This window comes from Chrysochloris asiatica, unplaced genomic scaffold, assembly GCF_000296735.1.
Source record: "Chrysochloris asiatica unplaced genomic scaffold, ChrAsi1.0 scaffold00203, whole genome shotgun sequence".
Taxonomy (NCBI): domain Eukaryota; kingdom Metazoa; phylum Chordata; class Mammalia; order Afrosoricida; family Chrysochloridae; genus Chrysochloris; species Chrysochloris asiatica.
In genome coordinates, this window is record NW_006408721.1 from 3,180,300 (window position 1) to 3,190,781 (window position 10,482).

Genomic DNA, 10,482 nt, shown 5'->3' on the forward strand with positions numbered 1-10,482 from the left:
TGGAAAACAGTTCTTTGTAAGAAGTATTATTTTCTAACTCCTGTCCAATCTGCCACAGGATTTTCTGACATTTAAAAATAAAGTCACCAGAGATCTTAAGTAAAATCAGTCCCTGAAATCATTCTGTTCCTCCAGCCATAATCTATAATGGACTGATAATCAGATTTCTATTGTGAAACAAGTAGAAATTAAAATTAGTTTTTACTCTTTTGTTGAAAGAAATATTTAACGTATCACTACATTGTTGTTGTTGTTATTAAGTGCTTTTGAGTTGTTAGTACAGCTTTAACAATGAATACAATTTAGAGAGAAAATTCAAAGACAACAGTAAATTCTTAACATTTAAAAATTTTACTCATGATATTGAAAACATATTGGTATATAATAATTATTCATTTCTAAGGAGTTAACAGTTAATGTAAAACATAAGAGCTAACCTTAGCCCCGGTCATTTTTAAAAATCATATTTCGCTATGGTCACAAGATCTCATTCACCATCTTATAAGTCCTCCAAGCATTGACTTTATAACAACAAAAATAGAATAATGGAGTTTTTCGCTTAGTGAATACCCAAGACATTTATTTCCATTGAAAAACTGGACTTGGCTTTAGTGTCACTAAGTACAGATATTATATCATCAGAACCAAAAATTGTAACAGAAATCTCACGTGTCTATTCTTAGGAAATTAACAACTATAAAGTAAGAGAAGATTTAATGAAACTAGAAAGCACATTCACACAAACCACTGTGGTTCAGTTTAGAGTTCAAATAATTTACTCCAGAAGAGAAAACGTGAGGAAACAACACATGGCTTCCCTGTACTGAAAGGGGTATGAGGGAGCTAGAATTGTAGCTGCCCAGTTAACGAGTGGGCCTGCAAATCATTACGGGAGCAGACAGCCTCATTCTTCTGTTGTGGAGCAGCTGGTGGGTTTGAACTGTCTACTATGTGGTTAGCAGCTCAATGCCTCACCCACAGCACCATCAGGGCTCCTAAAAGAGAAGGCTAGCAGAGATAACTGACACTTTACGAACATTTTCAAATTCTTATTTTGAAAAAATTTTTCAAATTTAAGAAAGAAAACATAAAGAGCCACACTGATGAATCTCCAGTATGTCCTGGTGTGGTGCTGTAGGATAAAAGCACTGGACTGCAAGGTTGGTTTAAACTGCAAGGTGAGCAGTTCAAATCCACCAGCAGCCCCTCAGAACCCCTATACAGGGTCACTATGAGTCAGAACTGACTTGATGGCGTTTAACCAATAACAACACATAATGAATACAGCAATTGCTTTAAAATCATAACACTTTAAAGAAGGATTAAGAAGTAGAAATCAAAATAATGAGATCTCCCAAAGGCAGATAACATTAATCAATTACAATTTGTCTCTTGATTCCATTTCATCCATACAAGTAGAAATTTCTCCATAAGAAATTTTGAGAACTGATGACTGATTTAGGGCTCACAAATATTTTTAGTGTTTTTCCAACTTTCACAAAACTTACTGTGGCTTCTTAATAGGTTCTTGCTGATTGAATGATGAGGGATTTAATTTGGTGGGAAAGAATTTTAGTTCAGCTACAAAATCCCTGAGAAATGAGTATACTATTCAAAGTGGATTATGCCCCAATATATGCACCATGATTTCATAGAGAGGGACTAGCTACAGGTTTCCAAGTTTCTATCCTTTAAACCAGTGAAAGGAAGGAAATCCAGGCTCTTCAGCTTTGCTTCTGCATTATCAGTAAACTCCCTGGAGGCTTTCTGCAATGGAAGTCGGGGTGGGCCCATTGGAATTCCAGAGACAAGAGTCATGATGGCTTTGGTCTGTGACACTCCAAAACCTAGACGTGGAAAATAAATGCAAAAACGTCTGAAATCAGGCATATACTGTTGCTTGTGGAATGTATAGGATTTCATTTGAAATTCTAAAAAGCCCCTGCGAAATGCGCTATTTAAGGTGTTTTTTTTTTTGACTCAGTGCTGCTGTCTTAGTGCTGCTGTTACAAGGCTGGTGCAGGAGTGCAACATGAAGCCTTAGATTTATACAAGGTGGCAGCTGGAATGAAGCTCCCAGGAAACACTGGAACCAACCTTCTATGTAAAACAACGGATAAAACCTGAGCCTACTGGTCTAAGAATGGAAACGCAAAGAAATTTAACTTCTGCCAGAGCTGTGGGTGGAATAAGATCTTAGGAATGCAATTCTAAACCCATGCCACACTTAGATGCTGTATCCAAATTTGCATTTTGCATGTGGCATAGGAATCAGATGAAGAAACTAACCAGAAACAGGTTCAGACTAGTGGAGCTGAGTGTCCTAATACAGGCATTTGTACAGGTACTTGACTGGACATGTCACAACCTAGGGGACAATGGATTCCCTAGAAAATAGCAATCACTGAAGATAAGCTCAGAGCTAAAACAATGACAAAGTATACTAAGGAAAAAGAAGCAGCATGAGAAATGACAAAATTCACATCATGAGAACAGATGATAAAAAATTATGAAGAAGACTTCACAGACATAAAAGAAGAAATAAAAGCCATACCCTCAAAGAAGGGCAATACGAACAAAGCACAGGTCGCTTTGACAAAGAACCAAAAGGCTACAAAGGAAAAGTATGTATCTAGTCAGCAAAATTATACAGTAGAAAGCATAGCTGAAGAAAAAAGAATTAGTGACCTTGAAGGTACATCTATGGAAATAACCCAGAATGCAACAGAGAGAAAATGTGTGTCATAAAGAATCTGGCTGGTCTTTGTCCCTGGTTCCTATAAAACCTGCATGAAAAAAGAATTTGGCTTGTTCTGGTTCCTGAAGGGCGTAAACCAAATCCAAACCTATTGCTGTTGAGATAATTCGGACTCAAAAAGACCCTATGTTGTTGTTGTTAAGTGTCACTGAGTTGGTTCTGATTCATAGTGACCCTGTATAGTGTTTCCAAGGAGCAGATGGTGAGTTTGAACCACCAACCTTGTGGTTCAAACTGACCTTGCAGCCTAGTGCTTTATCCCACAGTACCACACCAAGACTCTGTACGTCCATAAAACTGCTCCATAGGGTTTCCAAGGCTATAAATTGTTACAGAAACAGACTCCCCATTTTTTTCTTGTGGAGTGGTTGGAGGACTTGAACTGTCAATCTTTACAGATAGCAACTGAGAACATACAGCTACCCGGGATCCTTACATTAAAGGTTTGTGGCTGAGTGCCTCCACATCTCCAGAAGTACGTCACCCTCCCAGTACATAAATACACGCAGAATGCAGTTAGTCCTAAATTTTTATTGAGCCTCCATTATGATTGAGTGATAACCATGTGATTAAACTCAATCTCCAATTTCCCACCCATGCTCCCTAGGAGTTCAGACTGATATCACCTGGCTTAAGGCACCGAACCTCTAATCACCTGGTTAGTTTTTCTAGCGTGGGTTCTTTGTCCTGAGTCATCTTTTTAGCATAAAGTAAAGTAGAAGCCACCATAGTTCATTTCATTAGCACAAACTCTCAGGTGTAGTCCCTGGAGCACAACATAAATAACAAAGACAATCCAATCTCTTGGGAAATTCCAAGAGTTTAGAAGTTACTAAGCCCTGATATGGCACTGTAGAAGTGTTGGACTGTTAATCACAAGGTCAGCAGTTCAAATCCACCAGCAACTCCTCAGAAACCCTATACAGGGTTGCTATGAGTCAGAACTGACTAGACAGCACTTAACAACAACAACATATGTTTAATAGGCTTTCAGAATGAGATATGTAAGTGTGTTAAAAAATAATGTGTTTAAAACAATATTCCCAGATAATAAAGAATTTTTTACAACTGAAGATATCGTCTTCAGAATAAAAAAGCAGAAGAAAAAGCTAATACACTATTACTATATAAAGAACAGGGGGCCCATGTATGCTATCACATAATTCACAATAAAACATTAAAAAAAAAAAAGAAGCTAATTAGTAGCAATTCTGCATGTAAATAAACCCAGGAGGAGGTTAATAGGAGTGAAAGAAATTAGGGAGAGCTGCAAGTTATCATACACAAATAGCTCTGTGTAAATAATACAGTTTCAAACATAGCCAATGGTAACACGAAAGAAAGTCTAGGCAACTAGCTTCCATAAAGATCACAGCCAAGTCAATTCTAGGAAGTTGCAACACTTTGGGGGTCATCATGAGAAAGAAATGAGTAGACAACGATGGATTTAGTGTTTGGTTTATAATTAACATCCCCTCAGAAACTAACATTTCAGTATTACTTGAAACTTTTAGTAATGGAGTTGATAAACATTCAACAGTATTCATTAAATAAGATAAAAAATTTGGCTACAGAATAATCCTATTCACTTTTAGGAAAACTGAGAGAACTCAGAACTAAATATTTATAGAACTCTCACTATAACAAGCAAATATTTAACAATAAATGAGTTTATTAATAAAGAACGTTTCATATACATTAATATTCACTGACAGATGGGAAACATTTGGATAAATGAAACGTTCCCAAACTTGACTTGCCCAAAATGTTCTTTGTCACACTAATTGCTTTACATTCAGCTGATGACAATAAGTAATACTCATCTTAATTTGTGTATTACTTTAATAGTTTTCTCATTCTCAACTATTTTATTCACTGCACTGCATTTCCTACTAAACTAGAAGAAATAATTAAACATTCACAGCAAAAACACTTACACTTGCTTCAGTGACTTACAATTACTGTGGTGCTTAGAGCTGACATGTGATGAGGTAAAAAAAAATTATGATCTAAATAGACACTTCAAGAAGTTTTATAGAAATCATGCGCATGCCTGCGAGCCTCATTTTATACAGCATTATGAAAGGGTTTCATTAGCTCATCACTCAGGGGTGCATTCATATCCAATTACTACCATTGGTTCTGTGATGCCAAACCAAAAACTGAAACAAGGCTAACATTTCCTCTGAGAAAGGGCAGTCCCTTCAAATGTAAAATGATGGCATTTGAGTCTTAAGTGTAAAAGATCAGTGTGCGTGTGTTTTAGTCTTATGAGACACTGGTTTTTCTTAGGGCCCTAGTGAATAATGTTCAGTGTGTGCTCTACAATAAAACTGTATCCTTATTTGAAAATTTAAACTTCTAGAACTTTCATTTTTGTCACAGTTGTTTTGAATTCCCCCTCAAAATAATAAGTCAATACTTTCTCTATGCATTGTATTAACCACAGAAGAATCAATAAAATTGTATCACAAAATTAAAAAAAAAAATACTATGGCCCTTCTTTCAAGATGGCAGACTAGGCACATGTACCACCTGGACCCTCTACAACGAAGATACGAGACACCAGATGAAACAGAAACAGATAAAAATCCAGGGAACCCTGAACTTCAGAGGAAAGGTTAGAGAAGTGGATTGAGTGTTTGCTGGAGTAGAAGCTGAGTAGGGAGGGGGAGAGAGGGAGGCAGACTGGTGAATGACCAGCTAGCCGTGGCACGACCATCTTGTGAGAAGCTTTAGCAACAGAGGGAGGCCTGGCAGAGCAGGCAATGGGAAAGGTGCGATTCCTTCTTTTCTCTAAGCTCTCCTGAAGACCAGAGGTGTGGTCAGCTCCCTTATTCATCCATCCTCAATGGAGACCCTGCTCACCAGAAGATCAGAGCCACAGGAAAGGGAGCCATGCCAGCGTAAGGTGGGGGCTGGCTGCACTGCTTTGGTGCCTGCATTTAGGCAAGCTCGGCTCTGGACCTACAAACCCCAAAGAACCACCAGACAAGCATTTAACCAGTTACCTTGCCACCAGCTGCTCTATGGTCCTAACAGACACAGAAACCAGCTCCATCAAGGACCTTTAAGAACTACTTCTGGATTTAGTGCCCTGAAGACAGATAACACCAAAGTCCAGGTAGGACTCCATCTAGGGCCAGGAACTCTACTGCCACATACCTTTGATACCCACCATGTGAGCTCTTTGGCTAGAAGGAGCCCCTGAAAGCAACAGCTACACTATTTGTTGGGTGTTTTGTGTTGTTTTTTTTTTTTTTTTTTTGGTTTTTCTCCTTTTTTTATTTGTGTTTGTTTATTCTTTCTCCTCCTTCTCTTTCTATTTGCTTGAATTTCATCCTTTCTGTCTCTGCTTTTGTTTTTCCTTCTTTTGTTTCTCATTTTCCCTCTTTCTTTACTACTCTGTCTCTTTATCTTTCCTCTTCCTGGTTGTTGTTTTTCCCTCTTCCTTTAATTTTCTCTCTTATTTTTCTCTTCTATAGCTCCAGTTTCATGTCCCTTTTGTCTCTTTTTAGCTATTTGCAAAAATCATATGGGGACCATGTCTGACTTCTGCTGGCTTCACAAACAGGAAAGAGAATCAAACTGAGAACCAGCCCAAAGTCTATTCTAAAAGTCAGACATTACGCCACCCTATAACCTTCTTTATAAGGAGCTCTGGTAGCGTAGTGGTTACGAATCGGGTTGCAAACCGCAAGGTCAGCAGTTCGAAACTACCAGCTGCTCCGCGGGAGAAAGATGAGGCGTTCTGCTCCTGTAAAGATTAACAACCTCGGAAACCCTGTACAGGGTCGCTATGAGTCGGAACCAACTCCACGGCACATAACAACAACAACAACATAACCTTCTTTATTCCGATACCAACCATCCCTCTCATAGCACTCTTCTGCTTCACATCTGGATTTGCCAATTCACTGCAATGGCCACAAGGAACTCATAACAATACTCATCATTATGTCCCCCCACTCCCACAATGATGACTTTTATTAGGGAAGTTAACAAGTTACAACTCGGGAGAGAAAATACTTGGATACAGTTCTTCCAGTCAGAAGTGCCTCTTCCCTGCCTTGCCTGCAGGCACACCTCTCAGCCACAAGGGTTCTTGGCTTCTGCCCTGGTCAGGCAAGTATTATAAAGCTGCTTTAGTGCTGCTGATAAACACCGGAAAGGCACATTACTCTCTGCAGCCCGGAGGCACTCATTCTAGCGCTGTGGATCAGCAAACCTAGCTTGCCTGCTTTAAGTGCCTGGAGGCACCCTACTTCTCAAACAAGCCTCTCTGAAGTCTCTGTGTTCTCACCCTGTGGGCCAGGTAGCCCGCAGCTCTGGCTCAGGCTCTTGTTGCAGCTGCCACCACTTCTCTGCCACAATCTCTGGTTCACAGCCCCATCTTCTGGATCGAAGAGATTCAGTGCAGGGATCTCAGGGTCTAAGGGATACACTCTGCTCTGGGATTTTCTTTCCTAATGGTCATGGGATGCCTCTGTTCCACTTATGAGATGGTTGTGTGTGTGTGTGTGTGTGTTGTAACTCAGCAGAATGGTAAATCTGAACAATCCCTGTGGGACAGTTTCATATACCCTGTTTGCATGGTTCCACCAAATTATTTGGAAGACTTACAAAGACAATGGAGACCTAGTGTGGCGTTGTGGGTTACTGTGCTAGACTGCAAAGTCGGTTTGAACCACAAGGTTGGTAGTTCAAGCTCACCAGCAGCTCCTTGGAAATGCCATGCAGGGTCACTATGGGTCAGAACCGACTCCATAGTACTTAACAACAAAGACAATGGCTAGAAGAGCCATACCAAGTAATCCCATTGTAACACACCTCTTCTCTCAGAAACCAGCCTGTCTTTGCAGGACCAGGGCTCAGGCCTAGGACAGAAAGCAGAAGAGTAGCTGACATGTAGTGAATGCCTGCTGTATTCATCCAGACCCTGGACCAGGTGGCTCCACACCGTCTTGTACATTAGAGATTATGCTTCCATTTTACAGTTGAAGGAGAAGTTGCTAAGAGACTTTGCATACAGTGTTGAAGTGTGGGGTGAATGCCAGATTGGAATCAAGGTTCCCTGACTTCAAAGTTGAGGTTTCCTTTCTTCAAGACACTCAGAGTCCAAGGTGGATAGTTCATTCAGTCAATAAAACCTAGAAATGATTATACTATCATTCCCATGATTATGGGGTTTTTGTTAGATTGTAGTGCTGTGGCAGTTCAAACCTAACAGTTGTTCCTTGAAAACCCTAAACAAGGTCATTCTGAGTCAGAACCACTGAGAACCACAAGGTTGACAGGTGAAACCTAACAGTTGCTCCTCAGAAACCCTCAACAAGGTCATTATGAGTTGGAACCAACTTGATAGCACTTAACAACAGCAGAGAAGTGAACAGGGTATAATACAGAATTAGAAAATCTCAGGACACAGCAGTTCTCCAGACAGGTATCCCTCTTGTCTGCTATATTGCAGGCATGCCTCACTCTTGTCTTTGGCCTCTCAGCCATGTGGTTCTGTGGTCTCTGCCCTGCTGGGGCAAGTATTACCAAGCTCCTTTAAATGTACAAACGGCAAATTCTGGTAGCCAGTCTCCTATCTATACGTAGCGTGATAGCTAAGGTTCTGTGTCAACTTGACTGCGTTGGGGTTCCCAGTGGTTTGGCAGTTGATAGTTAACTCTATGATTATTGGCTATGAGCAGTCAATCAATTGAAAGGATGTTTCCTTGGGGTTGTGGCCTGCTTCCAAAATAATGTTCTCTTTTCCAGCTGGATCTGGTCTTGGGACTCTCCACCTCACGATTGTGAGCCATTTCTTTAATATAAACTTATATATGTATGTTGTCCTTGGGTGGCACCTCAGGATAATGCACTGGACCACAAATTTGAACTGCAATGTTGATGGTTCAAACCCACCAGCTGCTCCTCAGAAACCCTATACAGGTTCTCTATGAGTCAAAACCAAATTGCTGGCACTTAGCAACAATATATATATATATATTGTTATGTTCCATGGAGTCGGTTCTGACTCATAGCAACCCTGTACAGGGTTTCCGAGGCTATAAATCCGAGCAGAAAGCCTTATCTTTCTCCCGCGGAGCAGCTAGTAGTTTCAAACTGCTGACCCTGAGGTTCACAGCCCGATTCGTAACCACTACACTACCAGAACTCCTTATATATATGTTGTTGAGTGCTGTCGAGTCGGTTCCAACCCATAGCAACCCTGTACAGGGTTTCCGAGACTGTAAATCTTTACGGGAGCAGAAAGCCTCATCTTTCTCCCACGGAGCGGCTGGTAGTTTTGAACTGCTGACCTTGCGGTTTGCAGCCCAATTTGTAGCCACTACGCTACCAGAGCTACTTCCGTATATATATACACCCCCATACATATACATATATATATAGTTTTACTTCTTTCTTTAGAAAATACAGCCCAAGACATGCGGTACCAAGAGAGTGGGGTTCTAGAGAAACAAAATCATAAGGATGAGTTTAATAAATTGGTTCTCAAGTCTGACTAATTTTACAGGCACTGAGAACTCTGCCTTCACTAGTAAAGAAGGCTGTAGGGCAGAGGCATGTCTGACCTCTGCACTTCACAGAAATTGGCCTTGGCTGATTTTGAGTTTTGTCCTTTTTGCCCCTTGTGGAGTCAGAGGAAGTCAGACATGGTCCCCACTTGGTTTAAGTAGTTGGTCTCAGAAGTGGGATTCACTGAGAGGAATGAAAGGGTTCAGGAAGTGAAACTTTGGGTCTTTAGATGTTATTTTGTTTTTTGCTATCTGTAATGGCTGAAAGGAATGTAAAATGCTTCAGATGAGGGGAGAAAAGTAGCCTCTGGAGTTGCCTAAAGCAGATGTCATGCTTGTTATACAGGATGACTAACAGGGGTCCAACAGAATGAGGAAATCATTGGACAATCTCTTTGATATCCCATGTAAGTAAAGCTTTGTTAAAGGTAATACAGAAATGGCTGCAAGCATAGACTGACAGAGAACTTCCAAAGGTTCAAGCCAGAATCAAAAGAGGATATGGAACAAGGGATATCATTGCTGATGTCCAATGGATCTTGGCTGAAAGCAGAAAATACCAGAAAGATATTTACCTGTGCTTTATTGATTATGCAAAGGCTTTCGATTGTGTGGATCATGACAAGCTATGGACAACACTGCGAAGTATGAGTATTCCGGAACAATTAATTGTGCTCATAAGGAATCTGTACCTGGACAAGAGGCAGTTGTTCAAACAGAACATGGGAACACTGAATAGTTTAAAATTAAGAAGATGTGCGACAGACCATCACAGTCTACCTTTCGCCATACTTATTCAACCTGTATGCTGAGCAAATAATCTGAGAAACTGAGTTATAGGAAGAAACACGTGGCATCAGGATTGGAGGAAGCCTCATTAACAACCTGCGATATGCAGATGATACAACCTTGCTTGCTGAAAGTGAAGAGGGCTTACAATATTTACTAATAATGATCAAAGAGCGCAGCCTTCGGGATGGGTTATGTCTCAATGTAAAGAAAACAAAAATCCTCGCCACCGGACCAATAAACAACATTCTTATCAATGGAGAAAAGATTGAAGTTGTCAAGGACTTCATTCTTCTTGGATCAACTATCAACACTCTCAGAAGCAGCAGTCAAGAAATCAAAGGACGTATTGCATTAGGCAAATCTGCTGCACAAGACCTTTTTAAAGTGTTGAAGAGCAAAGATGTC

At 40.3% G+C, this 10,482-nt stretch overlaps 1 protein-coding gene across 1 annotated transcript in view; it reads right to left on the minus strand.

Moving 5' to 3' along the window:
* Nucleotides 1-1,662: 1,662 nt before the first annotated feature.
* LOC102816669 (N-acetylneuraminate lyase-like) overlaps nt 1,663-10,482 on the minus strand; it is a 77,701-nt gene continuing 68,881 nt past the window's right edge. The window contains exon 11 of the mRNA XM_006872542.1: nt 1,663-1,847. Within this exon, the coding sequence (XP_006872604.1) occupies nt 1,663-1,847 (185 nt within the window). The remainder of the gene's footprint in view (nt 1,848-10,482) is intronic.